Source organism: Bombina bombina, chromosome 12 (genome assembly GCF_027579735.1).
Source record: "Bombina bombina isolate aBomBom1 chromosome 12, aBomBom1.pri, whole genome shotgun sequence".
In the NCBI taxonomy this organism is placed as follows: Eukaryota; Metazoa; Chordata; class Amphibia; order Anura; family Bombinatoridae; genus Bombina; species Bombina bombina.
The window spans coordinates 115,844,041-115,870,086 of NC_069510.1; the positions used below are offsets into that span (position 1 = coordinate 115,844,041).

The following is a 26,046-nucleotide window of genomic DNA, read 5'->3' on the forward strand; positions in this document are numbered from 1 at the left end:
CCGGGTTACAGACATCCGACTTAAGTACAACTCATACTTACAAACATACAAAATAGAGCTTTATTGCCAATCCTTCTTTACAGGATAAACCAAAATACTCAAAATCCAATTGTCACAAGGACAGAAAGTGATGTGAAATTTTCTGAACAGGGGCACAGATAGCAAAACAAACTTTTCCCTATGCTTTCCAAAACTAAAAAAATGTTTGGCTAGAGTTTCACCTAAATAAAGTGCCTGTTCCAACTTACATACAAATTCAACTTAAGAACAAACCTACAGAACCTATCTTGTTCGTAACCTGGGGACTACCTGTATATATATATATATATATATATATATATATATATATATATATATATACATATGTATATATACACACATATATATATATATACATATATATATATATAAATCCAGAAAAATATCAAGGCACTCTCCGGTATTAAAGACCAATAATTCTCTTTAATGTGACGTTTCTAGTTTTTAGACTCTTCCTCAGACCATAGAAAATGTTTTCTATGGTCTGAGGAAGGGGTTAAAACCCCTAAACATCACATTAAAGAGAATTATTGGTCTTTAATACCGGAGAGTGCCTTGATTATGTTTGAATTAAATCTACTGTATTAATCCAACAAAAACCTATAGGTCATTTCTCAATTAATCCACATATTTGGGTACATGCCATATCAAGCTGTGTCTTAGTTCCGCATAAAGCTGAAACATTTCCGTAAATAACAGGTAAACATAAAAAAATAAAATTCCTTTCTTTTGTATAAAACAGAAAAGCTCAGAAAAAAGGTTTCTCTTTGCCAAATAATTTATATTATATTTATATATATATTACTTTTATTATAACAGAAACGCTCCAAAAAGGTTGCTCTGTGCCAAATAATTTCTGTTAAGATAATGAATATGACTTGTTTCAACTGAGACATTGTCAGATACTTGTAGGTTTATTTGTAAATTCAAATGCTGATCTCTGAAGTTTTTGTGTCTAATGTTACAGTCCTGTTGCTTGGCGACTGTGTACAATACTTGATACTTCTCTTTACCGTTCACATTCAACTTTGTCCAAAGGTCTTGATCTTCATCTGAGCAGTTATTTATGTTAAAGTGCAGGTGACAGTAGACAAAATAGAGACCCTGGGTTTGAATAGTAAAATTTCCATTTTCATAATCAATGCCTTTTAAAATACCATCTTTATTCCATAAAACTGTTGAAGAATTACTTCTTTGCTTGATGGACACTGGTGAGAAAAAAAGTAAACACAAAATAAGTGTAAGTTTGAGTGTTGGAGTTCCATAAAGCCATTAAATTCTGGTGGTGGTGGGGTATTAAGGAAGAGGATGGGGGTTTAAGATATAGAGACAATGATCTAAAGCGCTACTCTCTAGGGAGATTATCTAAAGAGTCTATATACTATAGACTGTGTGTATATATATATATATATTTATATATACTGTATATATACGTATATACAGTATATATATGGCTTTCAAATGTCACTCTCAACACTTAGAGAAATTTTAATTGGTGGCAATTTCAGCAAAGAAATTAGAGACTGAATCTGATACCCAGGGAGAAAGGAATAAAATATAAATATAGGGAGAGGAAAATGCACTTAACTTAAAGCACTGTATGCTGCATTTTATTTATTTAAGCCATGGGGTTGTTGCTCCCATATTATCTTTTTAGCAAGCTTTAGATACCATTGTAAGGGGCTAGTTTAACCCCCTAATGACAACAATGTGCCCTGTACGTCGATGGTCGTTAAGGGTTTGTCTGGTTGTAATAGCGCAGGTCTTGCCGCGAGCGATCATCCCTCCCTCCTACAGGCTTGTTAAAATAGCACAGTCTTGCCCCCATACAGGGTACGTCACTGGTCATTAAAGGGACAGTATACACTCATTTTTATATAACTGCATGTAATAGACACTACTATAAAGAATACGATGCACAGATACTGATATAAAAATCCAGTATAAAACTGTTTAAAAACTTACATAGAAGCTTTCAGTTTAGCTCTGTTGAAAAGGTAGTTGGAAAGCCCACTGCAAGTGAGAAATAAGACACTCTCCCCCTCCCCCCTTCTTTTGCATATGAAAAGACCCTTTACACAAACAGGAGCAAGCTGGAGTAGGTAGCTGACGGTATTCACATAAAACTTTGGGGCTTGGCTAGGAGTCTGAAAATCAGAGCAATGTTATTTAAAAATAAGCAAAACTATACAAATTTTTTAGGAAAAAAAAAAACTTTATGGGCTTTATAAATCATCTACAAAACATTTATGCAAAGAAAAAATGAGTGTATAATGTCCCTTTAAGAGGTTACAAAAATGCCTCCTAGCTAAGACAGAATGTGCAACATGACCTAAGCACCACCCAGGCCCACCTTCACTACAGTCCACCACTATGTGATTTTTTTTAAGCAGCAGGAATTGGAGAGTGATAAAAAATATTATTAAAAAAATGTAATATAGGATCGGTCCTCTGTGTCTCTATCAGCCCAGATTCCACCAAAAAATATCATGGCAAAATATGGTATTTAACAGGTAAATGGAGGTATGAGATGCATTCAAATATATGATCTTTTTTTTAAATACATCAGCTAAACATTGGATAGGTATTGCTGCTCACAGGGTCATACACTTACACATCGGGTCAAATTTACATGCAGGGCACAAACCTGGTCACAAATACTGTCAGGGATACACACTAAGGGCTTGATTTATCAATCCATGGCAGACAGGTGACATATTCGCCCCTGTCCACCCGAGCTTTCCTCCGGTGGTCAGCAAGCAAGTGCTCCTTTGCGCTCTCATGTAATCCAGCACCCTGAACACACACAGCCCCAATCAGGCGCGGGCAGGAGCTGTCAATCTCCCCGGGTAGATTTAAATTCTCCACCTTAACAGTGTAGGGAAGCAGCAGTCTAATGACCGCTGCTTGATAAATCCTGACTTCAGGTTCTCTTGTGCGAACCTGCAGTCAAAGAAAGGAGAAGGACTTTATAAATCCAGCCCAAAGGATCACACATGCAAGAATAAGGACAGTCATACATACATTCACCCACTTACAAACACAGAATTACATTCATGCAGAGAAAGATTGAAACTGATATACACTTACATACTTAGACCACAGTGAATTCAGCACAATTTTAACTCTATAAACCACAAAAAGAAATATATGGTGCATGGAATAATTTAAAATAACACACACAATTTTGGGGGCAGATATACATATAAAAATGTTACAAAGAAATGTAAAACCTCTAACAAACTTAAAGGCTCAAATTTCAAACAACTCACAGAGATTTGATTTTTGCCTGAGCTGACTAGCAGAAAATAAAACGAAATTCCTTAGCCATTAAAGAGTGTCAGATCCACATATATCAGAGTGTAGTGTTTATCAGAGGAGACTTTAAAACATAGAAATGTCAGTGGACTGTTTGACACTGCTACATATTAGCACCTAATATTACTCTCTATCTAACACGGTGCCTTGTGCAGCCCTGCATGTGAAAATCTGGCCCTATGTTTAACCTCCTATCCAGACACTCAAGATAAATCATATGTTGCTGCCGGTGTTCTGTTGGATTTTGCTACCCGTCAAAATTTGCTACCTTGTCAGTGCTCATGAGCGCACATACATCACCGCATTCCGCACATTCTTTACAACATATTTGGAATGCAGTGACGTAATCCCATGTACATAAACTTAACGAAACAGTTTCTCCAATAGTAATTTCCAGCTCCGTATATCATTGCAATTAACAGTGACTCCTACATTCATTAACTTACAAACAGTTAATGAATTTAGGAGTCATCTTTAATTGTAATTATATATGGAGCTAGAAATTACTATTGGAGAAACTGTTAAGTTTATGTACGTAACGAGAGTTAATTGTGATGATATATGGAGCTGGAAATTACTATTGGAGAAACTGTTTCGTTAAGTTTATGTACATAACAAGGGTTAATTGTGATCATATATGGAGCTGGAAATTACTATTGGGTGGGGTGCGCAAGGGGTGCATGTGTAGACAAAGCGTTGAGACTTGAGTTCTATCTGTTGGACTTTAGTACCCTGTTATTGTGCATGAACGCACATACATCACCGCATTCCACATGAACGCACATACATCACCGCATTCCACAAATTCTTTACAACTTATGTGGAATGCAGTGACGTAAGTGTGCGCATGCGCACTTATAGGGTAGCAAAATCCGACGGGTTGCAAAAATCGATAGAACAACGGTTACCAGATGGCCGTAAAACACAGACTAAGAGGAAGGCTAATGCTTCACTCATCTTTCCCTCCTCTCTCTCTCCCGACACAGCACGTCACATAACCGCACAGGAATTTGGTTGTGCGGCTGCAGCAGGAAGAGGGTTAATTACTTTAATATAAGAATGTGCCTCATCCTTCCTCTATATAATATGATTCCCAGCAGGATATTGTTTTATTGTATTTATGACTCCAAGCCTTATTAACCATTAATAGAGCATCTCTTTCACTTGGCTATGTTTCAATCATTATGCTATTTACCTGGGGGCAATTGTTATCACGCACCCTGGCCCAGTCCGTCCCTGTCCACTGCCTCTGAGTGAGAGATGTATTAGCAGCTTACTGTGCAGTATATATGGTGCAATGGCGGCTGAAATCTGTATGTAAAAGGATGAGACAATGCTACTAATCTGGTTGACTGAAGTTTAGTCAAAAGGATTCAACCCCAGATTAATAGCAGTGATTTGTCAGTTACTTCCTCACCTTCTCTCCATGATGACCCGCTGAGTCCTGTCCTGTTATTAATTTATCTACTTTCTGGACCACAGCCATGCGAAGGCTGTGCTAAGCTGCTTCACAGGTGATGCCACTGGCCGGTGGGGGCCACAGGCGGCACTCCATAGCTAACCTTGTAGGTGCAGAGGCCCTGGCTTACTCAGAGTCAGTCAGTAAGAAGATCAGTAGTACAGCACAGCACTACTAGCGCATATATGCACTGTATTTCCTGCTCCACAGAAGCAAACTCCGCCCACAAACATGTGTAAACCTCCCCCAGCCAATGGGAGGTTAGAAGACCGTTATAGCCTAGATATCCCCTATGTTACCAGATAGGGTGATGTCAAAAATCCCTTAAAAGGACAGAAGGAGCATGAACAAAGATCTCTCAAGCAGGGCAGATTACAAAAAACGCCCTGTCTAAGAGCACTTTGTAAATGCAATTTTTTTTGTGTGTGTATTTATTATTTATTATTATTATTATTATTACCCACCCCCTCCTTAAATAAAAATAAATAAATAAAAAATAGCAGCCTAACTGCCACCACAGTGGTCTTGTATTTTATTTTTTCCTTAGACATGTATATACATGTATATATACATTATAGCACTTGTCATATACCATATACCTTTTAACCCTTATAACTTTTTATATGAATCATTTTTATCAGATAGTGTTTATATGAGTATAACTGTATTTTAAAATGTATTCATGTTGTGCTTGGTAAGGTTTAATTTTTTTAACGCACTAACCTTAACGCAAGCCGGAGGAGAGTAAAATACGATTGCACTCTCCTGATCATGTTTACTTACAACTTACAATACGCGTGCTATATCCAAAAGAGACAAAAGCCCGATATCGCTGGCACACAACAGTTAGTGCTACTTGTATTCTTGCCCATACTAATAGAACGGTTGAAAAATATGTACTTAATTGAAGCTAATACTACCTTTTATATTGAACTACTGCTGCATCTGCTTTACTGGTAAAAATAATGATTCCTTTGTTCTCTTGTATTAGCTGTATATGATGTTTGAGTACACACACACATATACATACATACACACATACAGACATACATACACACATACATACAAACATACACACATACATACATACATATACACATACACACATACATACATACACATACATATATATATATATCATGTAATTGCTATTGAAAAGCAGTGCACTAATTAAAATAGCCAGTAGGTGGAGCTGTCCGCTTGTGTTGCAGCAAGTTATGCAAGCTTAGCAGGTCTGAAATTAATCTGTGTACACAGAACAGACATTAGCTATTAAGCAGCTTTCAAAGCAGCAAGATCTAGCAACCTCTTCCTAGTATCTTCCTCTCCAGCTGCTTGAGGTGAGGGTGCCTAACTGCTTAATCAGTCCAGATTGAAAAGTATAGAATAGGTGCAGACCCAATATTATCTAACATGCTAACAACGCAGAGAACTGTTTGCCGAAAAATGCAAGTAAAAAAATGTTTTTGTTCATTAAACTTAGTTTAATGATACAGTCTGTTGTGTGATTATTAGCAAATGTTTTTGTTCATTAAACTTAGTTTGATGATACAGTCTATTGTGTGATTATTTAATTAGCTTTATAATGCTGTTTAGCATTTAAAGTCTTCATTTCAAAGCTTTAAAAATAATGTATTAGGTGTTACTTATGTCAATTTTGAGAGGGGCCTGATATCTTAACTCCCTCACTTCCCATTGACTTACATTATAAACTGGGTTTCAATTTACAACAGTTTCGATTTACAACCATTCCTTCTGGAACCTAACCCCGGCATAAACTGAGGGCTTCCTGTATATATATATATCTATATATACAGGGCTCACAATTTCAAGCCCTAAGCTACTAGCCAACCCAAAATGTTACTCAACACTTTTTATCCACCCACTACCCCACCCCCACAAACCCACTAACCCCCCCGCCCACACCAACCCACTAACCCCTCCCACACCAACCCACTACTACCCCCTACACCAACCCACTAAGCCCCTCAAACCAACCTACTAACTCCGCCCCACCAACCCACTAACCCCCCTCTTTGCATATGTTTAGTCAATGTGAAACACCTTATTGTGCAGTCATTTTTTATATTGTTTTTGTTTTATACCATAAATTAAGTAATGCACATACAGTAATAAATTAACAAACACCTAGATTATGAGTTTTGCGCTATACCGGGTGCATAAGGAACGTAATAAAATGAACTGTGCCGCACTCTCCATAGCGCTGCCATTTACTGAAAAGCCTCCTTGTGCTGTGCGTTATCGTGCGTTAAGCTCCATATCACACAAAAGCCAAGGGCTGAGTTTACGTGCTCCTGCACGATTTCCCCCATAGATATCAATAGGGAGAGAGTGTTAAAAAAACCTAACACCTGCGATCGCGGAATGGAGATCGCCGTAACGCAACCCCATTGATGTCTATGGGGAAAAGAAAGTTACGTTTAAACCTAACACCCTAACATAAACCCCAAGTCTAAACACCCCTAATCCGCCGCCCCCGACATCACCGACACTAATAAAAATTATTAACCCCTATTCCGCTGCTTCCAGACATCGCTGACACTAATAAAAATTATTAACCCCTAATCCGCCGCCCCCGACATTGCTGACACCTAAATTATTATTATTATTATCAGTTATTTGTAGAGCGCCAACAGATTCTGCAGCGCCATAAACATAGGCGAAATACAAGGGAACATTTATAGGGATCAGACAGGTAGAGGGCCCTGCCAAGAGTCGCACTGTTGTAGTCAGCTCTAAAGAAGGTGATCTACAAACAGCTGGGCTCATAGGCTTACATGCTAAGGGGGTTCAAGGGGATAGCAATGAAGGAGAGGAAACAGTATAAAGAAAGGTTAGTGTAGGTTGTATGCATCCCAGAACAGTAGAGTCTTTAGGGAGCGCTTGAAGTTTTCAAAACTAGGGGAGATTCTTGTGGAGCGAGGCAGAGAGTTCCACAAGATGGGAGCCAGTCTGGAGAAGTCCTGGAAGTGGTAGTGTGAGGAGGTAACAAGAGAGGAGGAGAGTAGGAGGTCATGAGCAGAGTGAATGGGATGGGAGGGAGAGTATCTGGAGACAAGGTCTGAGATATAGGGGGGAGCAGTGCAGTTGAGGGCTTTGTATGTCAGAGTGAACATTTTGTGTTTAATCCTTGAGGCAAGAGGAAGCCAGTGAAGGGATTGGCAGAGCGGTGCAGTAGATGAAGAGCGACGTGTAAGGAAGATGAGCCTGACAGAGGCATTCATTATGGATTGTAAAGGAGCTAGGTGGCAGCTGGGGAGACCAGAGAGGACAGAGTTGCAGTAATCGAGGCGGTAAAGGATGAGAGAGTGGATTAAAATCTTAGTTGTGTCTTGTGTAAGGAAATGTCTAATTTTAGAGATGTTTTTAAGGTGGAAGCGGCAGGATTTAGCCAAGAACTGAATGTGAGAAGTGAAACAAAGATCTGAGTCGTGTGACCCCGAGACATCGGGCATGTGGGGTAGGGGTAATGATGGAGTTGTCGACAGTTATAGAGAGATTGGGGGTGGAGATTTTGGAAGAAGGAGGGAAAATAAGGAGCTCAGTTTTGGAGAGATTGAGCTTGAGGTAGTGAGAGGACATCCAGTAAGAGATGTAAGAAAGACAGTTAGTGATATGGGTTAGCAAGGAAGGGGATAGTTCTGGAGCAAAGAAGTAGATTTGGGTGTTGTCTGCATACAAATGATATTGGAACCCATGGGACTTTATTAGGGAACCTAATGATGACGTGTAGATTGAGAAGAGAAGGGGACCGAGGACAGAGCCTTGCGGTACCCCAACAGAAAGTGGTGACGGGGCCCCAGATAAGGCTACATTAAAAGTACGGTTTAACAGGTAGGAAGAGAACCACAAGAGGGCTGTGTCACAAATGCTGAAGGATTGGAGGGTTTGGAGCAAAAGAGGGTGGTCAACAGTATCAAAGGCTGCGGACAGATCAAGGAGGATCAGCAGAGAGAAGTGGCCTGTTGATTTTTCTGTAAGTATGTCGTTGGTAACCTTAACGATTGCTGTCCCTGTGGAGTGATGGGGCTGAAATCCAGATTGCAGTGGGTCGAGGAGGAAGTTTAATGAATAAAACTATTAACCCCTAAACCGCCGGCCCCACACATCACCAACACTATAATAAAGTATTAACCTCTTAACCTCCACCCCCCACATCGTAACTACTAAGCTAAACCTATTAACCCCTAAACGGCCGCCACCCCCACATCGCAAAACACTAAATTAAACTATTAACCCGTAAACCTAACACCCCCTAACTTTAAATTAAAATTACAATATAACTATCTTTAAAAAAATAAAAACTTACCTGTGAAATAAAAAAAAAAAGCTTAAGCTATAAGTTAACCTAACATAACTATTCTAATAAATAAACTACCTTATTTTAAAATAAAAAAAAACTGTTCAAATCATCCAATAGGATTTCAGTAGCTCTCATCCTATTGGCTGTTTTGAACAACCAACCTATTGGCTGATTAGAATTTAAAGAATCAAGTCAGCCAATAGGAATGCACGGTACGCCATTTTGAAATGGCTACCTTGCATTCAACTTCAGTGTACGGTGGTGACCGTATGTCGAGGACGCTCCACGGAGGATGTCTTCACCCTCCAGGGTAGCTCTGCGCCCCTGGGAAGAAGATAGAAGACGTCCCCGAGATGGATGAAGGTGTTGCTGCCTGGATGAAGACTTCTCGCCACCTGGATGAAGATGGATGTCCGGACTTCAGGAGCCGAGAGTAGATTTTATGGGGTTAGTGTAATGGGTTTTTTTTCATTTTTTTTGGGTGTTTTTTTTTTTTAGATTAGGGCTTTGGACACTTTTTTACTGCCGTTTTAAGGGCAGTAAAAGAGCTGAATGCCCTTTTAAGGGCAATGCCCATATAAATGCCCCTTTAGGGGCAATAGGTAGATTAGGATTTTTTAAAATTAGTTTTTTTTATTTTGGGGGGTTGGTTGGGTGGGGGGGTTTACTTTTAGGGTGGACTTGGTAATTTTTTAAGGTAAAAGAGCTGTTTAACTTAGGGCAATGCCCTAGAAAAGGCTCTTTTAAGGGCTATTGGTAGTTAATTGTAGGTTAGGGGGTGTTTTTATTTTGGGTGGGCTTTTTTATTTTTATAGGGCTATTAGATTAGGTGTAATTGTTTTTATTTTTGATAATTTCATTTATTATTTTTTGTAATCTTAGAGTTTTTTATTTTTCATAATTTAGTGTTTATTTTTTGTAATTTTAGATTTTTAATTTTTTTTCGTAGTGTTAGGTCTTTTTAAATTTAGTTTTTTAATTGGTAGTTTTTTTATTTTATTAGAATAGTTATGTTAGGTTAATTTAAAGTTTAAACTTAGTTTTTTTTATTTCACAGGTAAGTTTTTATTTTTTTAAAGATAGAGGGGTGTTAGGTTTAGAGGTTAGTAGTTTAATTTAGTGTTTGCGATGTGGGGGAGCCGGCGGTTTAGGGGTTAATAGGTTTATTTTAGTAGTTACGATGTGGGGGGCTGGAGGTTTAGGGGTTAGTACTTTATTATAGTGTTGGCGATGTGGGGGGCCCGGCGGTTTAGGGGTTAATAGGTTTATTTAGGTGTCAGCGATGTTGGGGAGTGACGGATTAGGGGTTAATAACTTTTACGTCTAAGACAGATTCACAGTTCCAGGGTAGAAAGGAGAGAGAGGGGTAGGTTTTCAGTATATTAAAACATGTACTTTATTGATATATCTTAAAACAAACCGGCACAGCAAACAGTGAAATCCTTCTGCTGACGCGTTTCCTGCCTCACTGGCAGTTCATCAGAGCATTAATAACTTTTATTAGTGTCAGTGATGACGGGGAGCGGCGGTTTAGGGGTTAATAGGTTTATATAGTGTCAGCGATGTCGGGGGCGGCGGATTAGGGGTTACTAGGTTTATTTAATAGTCGCGATGTGGGTGGCCGGCTGATAATATTAATTAATAATACGTTTAATATAGAGTTTGCAATGTGGGAGGATTGCGGTTTAGGGGTTAATAGGTAGTTTATGGGTGTTAGTGTATTTTGTAACATTTTAGTTATGAGTTTTGTGAAAAAAATCTACAACTACTGGTCTCAGATCGCGGTATGGATCGTGGCTGTAATGCAAGCATTTTAGCCAGACTGCACAACCTGTAATACAGGCACTATGAAAATCCCGCACTCAAATGTAATTTTTTTGAGTGCGGAATGGATGTTGCATTACAGACTAAAATGCTTGCGGTATAACTATACCGCCACAACTCATAATATGCGTTCCCAGCCATTCCACGCTCAATGGTCAATTTTCCAGCGGTATAGCTGTACCGCAAAACTCGTAATCTAGCTGAAAGTTAGCAGCTAGGGTTCTGGGGAACACAACAGCTGGAAAGAAAAAGGAAGTTGTTTAACTGAGAGAAAGCAGAGAGTATTGACAGTAATGTGAGGTCATAGCAGACCTGTAAAAATTGTATTATAACTATCATCTCTCATCTATCTTTCTCCACTCCCTCCTCTCTTCAATCTCTCTTTTTACCCCTCCCTTCTCTCAGGCCATGGGGCATATTTATCAAGAAGTTATGAAGCAGCGGTCTAAAGACCGTTGCTCCATAACTTGCCCGCCTGCTTTGAGGCGGCGGACAGAAATCAACCCAATCAAAGTCGATTGGGTTGATTGACACCCCTTGCTAGCGGCCGCAAATCTGCAGGGGGCAGCATTGCATCAGCAGTTCACAAGAACTGCTGGTGCAATGATAAATGCCGACAGCGTATGCTGTCGGCATTTAGCGATGGGCAGCGATGTGCAGCGGACATGATATGCTATTTCGTATCATGTCCGCTCACACATTGTTAGATATGCCCCCATATTGTTTCTTTACACTCCTTCTCTTCTCATATCTCTTCTCTCTTTTTTTTCTCAACTCTTTCTTAATACTATCTTTTTCTCTACTTTTCCTCTCCAATTTCTCTCTGCTCCTGTTTACACTTTCAGAAGCACTAATGGGGTCCCTATAGCCCTAGAGGAATAACAAATCCTTGTCCTTTCATGGATATATAATATCCCTTCAGATAATATTTGTAGACATTCAGTCACTAACTTTCACTCACCACTGTTAAATTTCCACTCACCAATGGCTAGAGGAAATTATGAGCCCTGTATATATATATATGTTGCGGGTAAAGTCAGATATTGGGTAATCCTAGAATTACCCTGGTAAACCTGACATTACCCAAGCGGCTGTGGGTAAAGCCTGATGTAACATGATAAATCTTCTCAGAAAGCCTTGAGTCCTCACCGCATCAAACATATATACGATGCAATGTAATTCCCACATCTTCATTATCTGTTTCGCCTGAGGGTTCAAGGGGGAATAAGCCCCCCTTGTAAACCTCGCTCTCCAAGGTTCACTTGGGGTGGATGCCAGAGGATCAGTGGGGCACCTTCTTTGAACCTGTCAGGGTGCCAGGAATCAGACTGAGACGAGAAGTGCAAAAATAATCACACCTTTATTCATAGCAAAAAATAATAAAAAGTCCACAAGTAAAATAACAAGCCAGGAGTCAAAACCAGAGCTGGTAGTCAGACGAGCCAAGTCAGGAGCCAAAGCGAATAGTCAGACGAGCCGGAAACAGGAACAAGGAAAACAGCAGAGTCAGGAACAAGCCAGGGATCAGGAACCAGGAAGGACGTTAGACAGCCAGGTAATACACAGGAACTCTCACAAACAGGTCTGAGACAACGCAAAGGCAAAGCATACTGAACAGAGGCCCTTTAAATAACAAGTGATGACATCACAATTCTGAGACTGCATCCTGTTTCACATGGATGATACACACCAGTCTGGCCATAAAAGGAAGTGTAGGAAATGAGCAGCATCCCCCACAATGCACCATAGTCAGGAAGAGAGGTGAGTAAAATGGCTGCCAGCAGCACACGGCAAACAACAGGGAAAAAACCCTGACAGTACCCTCCCCTCAACGACCTCTCCCCCGCAGGAGGACAAAAGGCTTATTGGGCAAACGGGCATGGAAGGCACGGAGGAGTGCGGGAGCATGAACATCAGAGGAGGGAACCCAAGAACGCTCCTCCGGACCATAGCCCCTCCAGTGAACCAAATACTGTACATGGCCCCTGGACATAAAAGAGTCAATAATGCTGCTGACCTCATACTCCTCATGGTTGTCAACAAAGATCGGACAGGGACGAGGCAACACAGTGGTAAACCGATTACAAACCAATGGTTTCAAGAGGGAGACATAAAAAACATTGGAGATGCGCATAGCAGGAGGAAGGTCAAGAGCATAGGCCACAGGATTAACCCGTCGGAGTATTCGAAAAGGACCAACATAACGGGGAGCCAATTTATTGGAAGGCACACAAAGGTTCAAGTTGCGGGAGGACAGCCAAACTCTCTCACCAACCTGGTAGGAAGGTGCGGGCAGATGCCTACGATCAGCCTGGAACTTTTGGCACTGAAGGCAATCCTGAATCTGCACCCACGTGGAACGGAGTTGCCAAAAATGCTCCTCCAAAGCTGGAATACACTGAGACATGAATGAATCAGGCAACAAGGATGGTTGAAACCCATAATTCGCCATGAACGGGGATAACTTGGAGGAAGCATTAATAGCACTATTACGAGCAAACTCTGCCCAAGGTAACAGTTCAGACCAATTATTGTGGTGATCTGAGACATAGCAATGGAGGAACTGTTCTAGAGCTTGATTAGACCGTTCCGCAGCCACACTGGATTGAGGGTGATATGCTGAGGAGAAGGAAAGCTGGATCCCCATTTGAGCACAAAAGGAACGCCAAAATCTGGAGACAAACTGGCTACCCCTGTCCGACATTATCTCCTTGGGTAACCCATGTAAACGGAAGACCTCCCGGGCAAAAATTGAAGCAAGCTCCTGAGCGCTAGGCAGCTTCATTAAGGGAATGCAATGTGACATTTTAGAGAAACGGTCAACCACCATAAGGATAACAGTATTGTCATTGGAAACAGGGAGCTTGACAATGAAGTCCATGGAAAGATGTGTCCAAGGATGCTCACCATTAGCAATAGGTTGAAGAAGACCCACAGGAAGACATCGAGGAGTCTTATTCTGTGCACAAACTGAGCAGGAGGCAACATACGCAGCAATATCAGAACGAAGACCTGGCCACAAGAATTGCCGAGTGACAGACCAAATCATTTGGTTCTTGCCTGGGTGACCTGCGGCTTTAGGATAGTGGTAAGTGTGCAAAAGTTTAGTTTGAAGATTATCAGGAACAAAACACTTACCACTAGGTTTCTCAGGAGGTGCATTGGTTTGTGCAGCCAGGATCTCCTCCCTCAAGGGAGAAGTCAAATTAGTACGTATGGTAGCCAAAATATGGTCAGGGGGTATAACAGGAGTAGGTACAGACTCCTCCTTGGACAGAGGCGAAAATTGTTGACATTCTTACTACCAGGCAGGTAGGAGACCACATAATTAAACCGAGACAAAAATAGCACCCATCTGGCCTGTCGGGGCAACAAACATTTTGCTTCAGATAGATAAGTTAAATTCTTGTGGTCAGTAAGAATGAGCACTGGCCGCTATTACCCTCGAGAAGATGCCTCCATTCCTTGAGTGCCAAAATTATGGCCAGTAATTCCCTGTCGCCAATTTCATAATTGCACTCCGCTGGAGACAATTTCTTAGAGAAGAAACCACACGGATGCAAGGAACCGTCAGGCGTAGGACGTTGAGACAAGAGGGCACCTACTCCAGTCTCAGACGCATCAACCTCAAGAACGAAAGGCAGGACAGGGTTAGGATGAGCCAGAACTGGAGCAGCAGCAAAGGCAGTCTTAAGACTATCAAAGGCCTTTGCGTAATGTCAGGGTGCCAGGAATCAGACTGAGATGGGAAGTGCAAAAATAATCACACCTTTATTCATAGCAAAAAATAATAAAAAGTCCACAAGTAAAATAACAAGCCAGAAGTCAAAACCAGAGCTGGTAGTCAGAGGAGCCGAGTCAGGAGCCAAAGCGAATAGTCAGACGAGCCGGAAACAGGAACAAGGAAAACAGCAGAGTCAGGAACAAGCCAGGGATCAGGAATGACATCAGGCAGCCAGGTAATACACAGGAACTCTCACAAACAGGTCTGAGACAACGCAAAGGCAAAGCATACTGAACAGAGGCCCATTAAATAATAAGTGATGACATAACAATTCTGAGACTGCATCCTGTCTCACATGGATGGCCATAAAAGGAAGTGTAGGAAATGAGCAGCATCCCCACAATGCACCATAGTCAGGAAGAGAGGTGAGTAAAATGACTGCCAGCAGCACATGGCAAACAACAGGGAAAAAACCCTGACAGAACCCCCTATGCAGAGGCAAAAAAAAAATGTACATGGAGAAATTACATTACATCAGGCTTTAACCACAGCCGCTTGGGTAATGTCAGGTTTACCCAGCTAATCCTAGGATAACTCAGATTTCAGACTTTACCCGTAACATATATATATTTCATATATTTATATATACATAAACACACACACATACAGGCGTACTGTATTGTACCTTATCGTTTTATTGGAATTCACTGGAAATTATCAGTTTCTCTGGTTTTACTATTTATAGGTATGTGTTCAAGAATAGAGCATTTATTTGCAGCAAATGACAACGGGTCAAAAAAAAAAAAAGAAGCAGTGTTATCAGACCTCGGATAATGCAAAGAAAAAAAGTTCATATTTATTCTTAAACAAACACAATACTAATGTTTAAACTTAACACGAGTTTATAAATCAATATTTGGTAGAATAATCCTGTTTTTCAATGACAGCTTTCATGCTTGATTCTTGCCTTGCTGAAGCCCCACAGATCATCACCGATCCTCCACCAAATGTCACAGTGGGTGTGAGACATTGTAGGCCTCTCCAGGTCTCCGTCTGATCATTAAACATCCAGGTGTTTGGCAAAGCTGAAAATTGGACTCACCAGAGAAGATGATCTGGAATGGGGAAGATCTGTGTTTGTGAAGGACGCATTAATCAATCCCCTTACAAGGTTATCCTAGAAGACAACTTTCTTCCTTCTGTTCTGACAATGTTCCCCATCTCTGAGGATTGTTTTTTTCTAGCATGACAATGCTCCATGTCACACAGCCAGGTCATTGAAGGAGGGGATTAAGGATCACCAGATAGAGACCCTGTCCTGACCAGCACAATCTCCAGACCTGAACCTCACTGAAAACCTCTGGAATGTGATCAAGAAGAAAATGGATGGTCACTAGCCATAAAGCAAAGCCGAGCTGCTTGAATTTTGTGCTACGAGTGGCATAAAGTCACCTAATAGCAATATGAAAGACTGGGGGAGAGTAGAGATGTACAGCCAAGAAATTTTGTTTTGGACAAACTTTTCATTCCGAATATTCAGGGAAACTTGTTTCCCCGAATATTCGGTGGCTACACTATTAAGTATTCATTAAGTTGAAAACAAAACAAATACTGAATTTTAGTTAAACTTTTACATTCGTTTTCGTTAAAAGGATTGTAAAGGTTTCAAAGCTACAGGTGAAAAGTTCCACTTTAGCTACGACTGTAACAAAACATATCTTAACGCACTCTGAAACGCGCGCTCTTCCCACTCCTCTTCTTGTCAGAGCCCCAGCCGCGCTAACACCAGACTTAATGCTCTTGCTTCTCAGGACCTGCACTCACTTTAGTGCAGGTCCTGAGAGCCGAGTGCGCTAAGCCTCTCGTTAACGTGGTCGGGGCTCTGGCAAGAAGAGGAGCAGGTTAGCGCTTTCTCTAGAGCACGCTAAGGTAAGTATTAACTCCTTAAAATAATTAAAGGAAACAAATGAATGCTGAGGATTTTCATCAGTATTTTTTCATTTTCTTTAAAGGGACACTAAACCCAATTTTTTTTTTAATGATTCAGCTAGAGCATGTCGTTTAAAGCAACTTTCTAATTTACTCCTATTATGTATTTGTATTCGTTCTCTTGTTATCTTTATTTAAAAAGCAGGAATGTGATGCATAGGAGCCGGCCCATTTTTTGGTTCAGAACCTGAGTTATGTTTGCTTATTGGTAGATAAATGTCATCCACCAATTAGCAAGCGCTATCCTTGGTGCTGAACCTAAAATGGGCTCCTAATCTTTACATTCCTGCTTTTTAAATAAAGATAGCAAGAGAAAGAAGACAATTTGATAATTGGAGTAAATTAGAAAGTTGCTTAAAGTTGCATGCTCTATCTAAATCAGGAAAGAAAAAATGTGGATATAGTATCCCTTTAATTTTCTTTGATGCATTCATTGGATTTTCATCACAAATGTGTATTCATGGCAAAACATATGCACGTTTCTAGTTGAGAGCACAAGACATGAAATCTGTGATTGAAAATCAGGATTAGTCCACTAAATATTGATTTCTGAACTCTTGCTAAGTTAAAACATTAGTATTGTTTTGTTTAAAAATGAATACAAACTTCTTTTCTTTGCATTTCTCAAGGTCTGAAAGCACTGCATCTTTTTTGCTATTTTGACCAGTTGTCATTTTCTGCAAATAAATGCTCAGATGACAATATTTTTATTTGAAATTTGGGAAAAATGTTTCCAGCAGTTTACAGAATGAAACTAAAATGTTCATTTTACTCAAAAACATACCGATAAATAGTAAAACCAGAGAAACTGATCATTTTGCAGCAGTCTCTTAATTTCTTCCAGAGATGTATACATATATACATGTTTCGCCAGCAACCGTGCCTTTATCAAGATGGATCTTGATAAAGCCAGGGTTGCTGGCGAAACATGTTGATATCTGTGTGAACACCAAGAAAGAAAAAGCCTGTTTCTTTCCTGCGTACAGACGTACTTAAGTGCAGGAGATTAAGGAACTACAAACAGAAAAGCTAACTTGCGCAAGTTACACAAACAAAAGGATTGTCTAAAGTTTGGTGCTGTAATCAGAGCACTTCTACAAGGACCAGTGACAAGGTAACACAAAGGAAAATTACCTACCGGAACCCCTTGTCTGAGAGTCAAACTGAGGACACATAGGAACCACTGGGAAGCCGTGAGTAGTAACAGCTCACAAGAGAGGGTAAGAAAATGCCCCCTAAACACTGTTTGGAACATTCCTTTTCTACAAATTAAGCTCACTGAGGATACAAAGAGGTAACTGTGAAACCGTAATTTATCCCAACATAAATATAAGGATAAAGAACACAGCCCTCAGTAATTTATCTCCAATTACTTACAAATGCTTTAATGAACTTTTTAGATACGCAAAATTACAACCAATATAAGTAAACAGCCATTGTGGGGACACCATTTATAATCAGTCTTGCATTTAAATTGTTTTAACTAATTGTTAGTTTTTGCTACATATTTGTAATTTTAAAGTTGATGAAATATAGATATAAAATATCGAATAGAGACAAATATTATTAATTGTGTTGAAATAAAAGAATACATTCTATCTAAAATCTTTGAACAAAGGATACAAAAGAGCAGATAAATCCTTTTATTGGTGTATGAAACAAATGTATATCTGAATTTTAGAAATTTTATGAATTGATCGATATAGTGTTGCAACACTTAGGGATTGTGATTTATTTTATCTTGGTATTATCATGTTTTTATTTTGAAAATAAATTGTAGAAGAATTTTTCACTTATTCTGTCCAAGGTCCAGTTTTTTCTACATATTTAGCTAACGACTTCCATACACACCTTTATCCCTTTTGCAGATTAAGCGCCTAATCTCCATAACTTTTTCACTTTATGGCAAATGTTTATTTTGCTTCTAAAAAGTTCCTCCTGATGTTTTTCAGTAGCAGCTATATCTGGATATTCCACTATCATCAATGGAATGAGAATGTAGGGGTTGTGAAGTGAGGGTCCCAGATTGCAACACTCATAGAAGGGAGGAAATATAAACAGGAAACAATTTATGGTGCAGTATGAAAATACTAGTCAATAGTGTAGCACAAAAACTTAGAGTAATGCTCACCTATTTTGACCTCAAACATGTGAGGTATGTTCAGAGTGTTGGGGGGATTTAATCCCTATCTGTGTTAAAGCTGATAACGTCTCTGTGACCTGTTGGAGTATGGTGCCTCTTTCTTTCAATATCCTGGGAGTGTGGTTAACTTCTCCTTTATGGAGTACTAGTCCTAAAGCCCGTTCACACGGGCCGTGTTGTGTTATGTGTTATGTGTTATTATTCATTCTCTCTCTCTCTCTCTCTCTCTCTCTCTCTCTCTCTCTTCTCTCCTCTCTCTCCTCTCTCTCCTCTCTCTCCTCTCTCTCCTCTCTCTCTCTCTCTCTCTCTCTCTCTCTCTCTCTCTCTCTCTCTCTCATGGTAAACTTTATTCCCTCAAAGGGGTATTGTAGAAAACTTCAAATGATGGAGGTAAAAAATAGCCCTCCTTTTGCTTTACAATGGTTGTGCAGTGAGATGTTTAATTTTAAATTTTAAATGAATAGAAAGAACTCAGATTTCGAGATTGTAGATTTCAAGAATTAAAAAATGCTTTATTGAACACAAAATAAAAACACAAACTCCATGTTTGTGATTGATTGCATAAAAGTCAATTTGTGGAAGGAAAGCCCCCCAAAAATTATTGTGGCTGGCCTCTTTAAGGAAAATTTTCACCAGAAAACAATGGACTATTGAGTGTTCAATCGTTTGACAATCATAGGCCTAGATTTAGAGTTTGGCGGTAGCCTTCAAAACCAGCGTTAGAGGCTCCTAACGCTGGTTTTGGGCTACCGCCGGTATTTGGAGTCAGTCAGGAAAGGGTCTAACGCTCACTTTCCAGCCGCGACTTTTCCATACCGCAGATCCCCCTACGCCATTTGCGTATCCTATCTTTTCAATGGGATCTTCCTAACGCCGGTATTTAGAGTCTTGGCTGAAGTGAGCATTAGAAATCTAACGACAAAACTCCAGCCGCAGAAAAAAAACAGGAGTTAAGAGCTTTTTGGGCTAACGCCGGTTCATAAAGCTCTTAACTACTGTGCTCTAAAGTACACTAACACCCATAAACTACCTATGTACCCCTAAACCGAGGCCCCCCCACATCGCCGCCATGCGATTAAATTTTTTTAACCCCTAATCTGCCGACTGCCACCTACGTTATACTTATGTACCCCTAATCTGCTGCCCCTAACACCGCCGACCCCTATATTATATTTATTAACCCCTAATCTGCCCCCCACAACGTCGCCGCCAGCTACCTAAATAATTAACCCCTAATCTGCCGACCGCAAAGCGCCGCCACCTACGTTATCCTTATGTACCCCTAATCTGCTGCCCCTAACACCGCCGACCCCTATATTATATTTATTAACCCCTAACCTGCCCCCCACAACGTCGCCGCCAGCTACCTACAATAATTAACCCCTAATCTGCCGACCGCAAAGCGCCGCCACCTACGTTATCCTTATGTACCCCTAATCTGCTGCCCCTAACACCGCCGACCCCTATATTATATTTGTTAACCCCTAATCTGCCCCCCACAACGCCGCCGCCAGCTACCTACAATAATTAAACCCTAATCTGCCGACCGCACCTCACCGCTACTATAATAAAGTTATTAACCCCTAAAGCTAAGTCTAACCCTAACACTAACACCCCCCTAAGTTAAATATAATTTAAATCTAACGAAATAAATTAACTATTATTAAATAAATTATTCCTATTTTAAACTAAATACTTACCTGTAAAATAAACCCTAATATAGCTACAATATAACAAATAATTATATTGTAGCTATTTTAGGATTAATATTTATTTTACAGGCAACTTTGTATTTATGTTAACCAGGTACAATAGCTATTAAATAGTTAAGAACTATTTAATAGCTAAAATAGTTAAAATAATTACAAAATTACCTGTAAAATAAATCCTAACCTAAGTTACAATTAAACCTAACACTACACTATCAATAAATTAATTAAATACAATACCTACAAATAACTACAATTAAATAAACTAACTAAAGTACAAAAAATAAAAAAGAACTAAGTTACAAAAAATAAAAAAATATTTACAAACATTAGAAAAATATTACAACAATTTTAAACTAATTACACCTACTCTAAGCCCCCTAATAAAATAACAAAGACCCCCAAAATAAAAAAATGCCCTACCCTATTCTAAATTAAAAAAGTTCAAAGCTCTTTTACCTTACCAGCCCTGAAAAGGGCCATTTGCGGGGCATGCCGCAAATAATTCAGCTCTTTTGCCTGTAAAAAAAAACATACAATACCCCCCCCAACATTACAACCCACCACCCACATACCCCTAATCTAACCCAAATCCCCCTTAATTCCGATTGGCTGATAGAATCAGCCATTCAGAATTCGAGGGACGCCTTCTTGGATGACGTCCCTTAAAGGAACCTTCATTCTTCAGTTGGACGTCGGAAGAAGAGGATGGATCCGCGTCGGAGGTCTTCAAGATGGAGCCGTTCGTCATCGGATGAAGATAGAAGATGCCGCTTGGATCAAGATGGTTGCCGGTCCGGATCTCCTCTTCTTCCCGGATAGGATGAAGACTTTGGAGCCTCTTCTGGACCTCTTCAGCCGCCGCTTGATAGAAGACTTCAGCCGGATTATGGATCGCCAGCCCCCGCTTGGGCTTGGATGAAGATTTCGGAGGCTTGGATCAAGACTTCGGAGGATGGATCGGTGAACCTGGTATGGTGAAGATAAGGTAGGAAGATCTTCAGGGGCTTAGTGTTAGGTTTATTTAAGGGGGGTTTGGGTTAGATTAGGGGTATGTGGGTGGTGGGTTGTAATGTTGGGGGGGGGTATTGTATGTTTTTTTTTACAGGCAAAAGAGCTGAACTTCTTGGGGCATGCCCCGCAAAGGGCCCTGTTCAGGGCTGGTAAGGTAAAAGAGCTTTTAAGTTTAGTAATTTAGAATAGGGTAGGGCATTTTTTTTATTTTGGGGGTCTTTGTTATTTTATTAGGGGGCTTAGAGTAGGTGTAATTAGTTTAAAATTGTTGTAATATTTTTCTAATGTTTGTAAATATTTTTTTATTTTTTGTAACTTAGTTCTTTTTTATTTTTTGTACTTTAGTTAGTTTATTTAATTGTAGTTATTTGTAGGTATTGTATTTAATTTATTTAATGATAGTGTAGTGTTAGGTTTAATTGTAACTTAGGTTAGGATTTATTTTACAGGTAATTTTGTTATTATTTTAACTATTTTAGCTATTAAATAGTTATTAACTATTTAATAGCTATTGTACCTGGTTAAAATAAATACAAAGTTGCCTGTAAAATAAATATTAATCCTAAAATAGCTAGAATATAATTATAATTTATATTGTAGCTATATTAGGGTTTATTTTACAGGTAAGTATTTAGCTTTAAATAGGAATAATTTATTTAATAAGAGTTAATTTATTTCGTTAGATTTAAATTATATTTAACTTAGGGGGGTGTTAGTGTTAGGTTTAGACTTAGCTTTAGGGGTTAATACATTTATTATAGTAGCGGCGAGCTCCGGTCGGCAGATTAGGGGTTAATGATTGAAGTTAAGTGTCGGCGATGTTAGGCAGGGCAGATTAGGGGTTAATACTATTTCTTATAGGGTTATTGAGGCGGGAGTGAGGCGGATTAGGGGTTAATAACTTTATTATAGTAGCGGTGAGATGCGGTCGGCAGATTAGGGGTTAATTATTGTAGGTAGCTGGCGGCGACGTTGTGGGGGGCAGATTAGGGGTTAATAAATATAATATAGGGGTCGGCGGTGTTAGGGGCAGCAGATTAGGGGTATATAGGGATAATGTAGGTTGCGGCGGTGTACGGAGCGGCAGATTAGGGGTTAATAATAAAATGCAGGGGTCAGCGATAGCGGCGGCGGCAGAATAGGGGTTAATAAGTGTAAGGTTAGGGGTGTTTAGACTCGGGGTACATGTTAGGGTGTTAGGTGCAGACATAGGAAGTGTTTCCCCATAGTAAACAATGGGGCCGCGTTAGGAGCTGAACGCTGCTTTTTTGCAGGTGTTAGGTTTTTTTTCAGCTCAAACTGCCCCATTGTTTCCTATGGGGGAATCGTGCACGAGCACGTTTTTGAAGCTGGCCGCGTCCGTAAACACCGCTGGTATCGAGAGTTGCAGTTGCGGTAAATATGCTATACGCTCCTTTTTTGGAGCCTAACGCAGCCCTTCTGTGAACTCTAAATACCAGCGGTATTTAAAAGGTGCGGCCAGAAAAAAGCACGCGTAGCTAACGCACCCCTTTGGCCGCAAAACTCTAAATCTAGGCGATAAGGTGCTTGTAAACCATTGGGTGTTATTGAACTGTTTCCCTTAGATAGTTATTAGGAAATGATTGTTCCGGATTTAAAGTTTTTCATTTGACTGAAAGCTGTGAAATTTCCGTTGCAGACAATACCTTGATGTGTCCTGTAAACATCCAAATAAACTTAATTCACAATTGATGATCCTGGTGGATGGATGGTAGCGGATAGATGTCCTGTCAGTGACAGGGTCTGTTTGCAGCTGTGTAGATTGCGACGGTCATGCCGGACCGGAAGTTACATCAGTGGTGGGCGTGCCCTTACGCGTTTCGTGAACCTATGTTCACTTCATCAGAGGGTATGCCCACTAATCACTTAGATGTGCTTTTATTGCGTATCAGAGCTTAAATGATTGATGATTGCTGCAGTGTATAAAAATTGGTGGCTATTAAATAAAATAAAAAAAGGGAGAAACCTTGTTTGGACACCTTTAATGGCTAATTGTTATATATCCACAACAATTATATATATTTTTTCTAAAGGATACGTTCCCCTTTATTTGTAAAAAATTATTATTTGTCAGAAACAATTGCTCCCACTTTAACTATGTGTTTATAAAGGTCCACTTTATTCACGATTTTGATGTTGGAGATATCAGTATTTCAGTGTTATTTGTATCTACAGATTGTGCCACAATTTTACATGAATATTTGTGGCGAATAAATCATGATAAGGGTTTCACTAAAATGTTATGTTAGTAAATTGCATTAATATATTATCGGCTAGATTACGAGTTTTGCGTTATGAGTGAAAAAGCAGGGTTATGACTCTTTTTCACTACCGCTGGTATTACGAGTTTTGCAGGTACAGCTGTACCGCACACTTTTTTGGCAGTAACGCAACGTAACTACCGCAGCTTTCAAAAAGTCCTTTTTCAATGGGACTCCCATAGTGCCGGTATTACGAGTTTGCCTGTCCGGCCAAAAAGTGAGCGGTACAGCCTATACTGACAAGATCCATACCGTAAACAGAAAGTCAGTAGTTATGGGTTTTACGCTACAAAGCCGTAACATAAAACTCATAACTAAAGTGCTACAAAGTACACTAACACCCATAAACTACCTATTAACCCCTAAACCGAGGCCCTCCCGCTTCGCAAACACTAAAATAAAATTATTAACCCCTAATCTGCCGCTCCGGACATCGACGCCACTAAAATAAATTATTAACCCCTATTCCGCCGTACTCCCGCATCGCAAACACTAGTTAAATATTATTAACATCGCCGCAACCTACATTACTGTTATTAACCCCTAATCTGCTGCCATTAAAAAATCGCTGCCACTATACTAAAGTTATAAACCCCTAAACCTAACCCTAAGTGTAACCCTTACCCTAACACCCACTAACTTTAACATAATTAAAATAAATCTAAATAAAAATTACTATCATTAACTAAATAATTCCTATTTAAAACTAAATACTTACCTATAAAATAAACCCTAAGCTAGCTACAATATAACTAATAGTTACATTGTATCTAGCTTAGGTTTTATTTTTATTTCACAGGCAAGTTTGTATTTATTGTAACTAGGTAGACTAGTTAGTAAATAGTAACTATTTACTAACTACCTAGCTAAAATAAATACAAATTTACCTGTAAAATAAAACCTAACCTGATTTACAATAATACCTAACCTTACACTACAATTAAATAAATTACATTAATTAAATACAATTAACTAAATTACAAAAAAAAAATAAACACTAAATTACACAAAATAAAAAGAAATTATCAAATATTTAAACTAATTACACCTAATCTAATAGCCCTATCAAAATAAAAAAAGCCCCCCCAAAATAAAAAAAACCCTAGCCTGCACTAAACTGCCAATAGCCCTTAAAAGGGCCTTTTGCGGGGCATTGCCCCAAATAAATCAGCTCTTTTACCTGTAAAAAAAAAATACAAACAACCCCCTAACAGTAAAGCCCACCACCCACACAACCAACCCCCCAAATAAAATCCTATCTAAAAAACCTAAGTTCCCCATTGCCCTGAAAATGGCATTGCCCTTAAAAGGGCATTTAGCTCTTTTTCAGCCCAAACCCTAAGCTAAAAATAAAACCCACCCAATAAACCCTTAAGAAAACCTAACACTAACCCCCGAAGATCAACTTACAGTTTTTGAAGACCGGACATCCATCCTCAACGAAGCGGCAAAATCCTCATCGAAGCCGGCAGAAGTCTTCATCGAAGCTGGCAGAAGTCTTCATCCAGACGGCATCTTCTATCTTCATCCATCCAGTGCGGAGCGGCTCCATCTTCAAGACATCCGGCACGGAGCATCCTCTTTTGACGACGGCTAACGAAGAATGAAGGTTCCTTTAAGGGACGTCATCCAAGATGGCGTCCCTTGAATTCTGATTGGCTGATAGAATTCTATCAGCCAATCGGAATTAAAGATGAAAAAATCCTATTGGCTGATGCAATCAGCCAATAGGATTGAGCTTCAATCCTATTGGCTGATCCAATCAGCCAATAGGATTGAGCTCCCATTCTATTGGCTGTTCCAATCAGCCAATAGAATGCAAGCTCATTCCTATTGGCTGATTGGATCAGCCAATAGGATTGAAGCTCAATCCTATTGGATAATTGCATCAGCCAATAGGATTTGTTCACCTTTAATTCTGATTGGCTGATAGAATTCTATCAGCCAATCGGAATTCAAAGGAAGCCATCTTGGATGACGTCCCTTAAAGGGACCTTCATTCTTCGTTAGCCGTCGTCAGAAGAGGATGCTCCACGCCGGATGTCTTGAAGATGGAGCTGCTCCATGCCGGATGGATGAAGATAGAAGATGCCGTCTGGATGAAGACTTCTGCCGGCTTGGATGAAGACTTCGGCCCGCTTGGATGAAGACTTCTGCCGGCTTGGATGAAGACTTCTGCCGGCTTGGATGAAGACTTCTGCCGGCTTGGATGAAGACTTCT

The 26,046-nt window shown here is 39.7% G+C and overlaps 1 protein-coding gene across 1 annotated transcript in view; it reads right to left on the reverse strand.

Annotated features, from left to right (window-relative positions):
- Positions 1 to 849: 849 nt before the first annotated feature.
- Positions 850 to 26,046, reverse strand: part of TNFSF8 (TNF superfamily member 8) — a 79,484-nt gene continuing 54,287 nt past the window's right edge. Inside the window, exon 3 of the mRNA XM_053695474.1 lies at positions 850 to 1,247. Within this exon, the coding sequence (XP_053551449.1) occupies positions 850 to 1,247 (398 nt within the window). The remainder of the gene's footprint in view (positions 1,248 to 26,046) is intronic.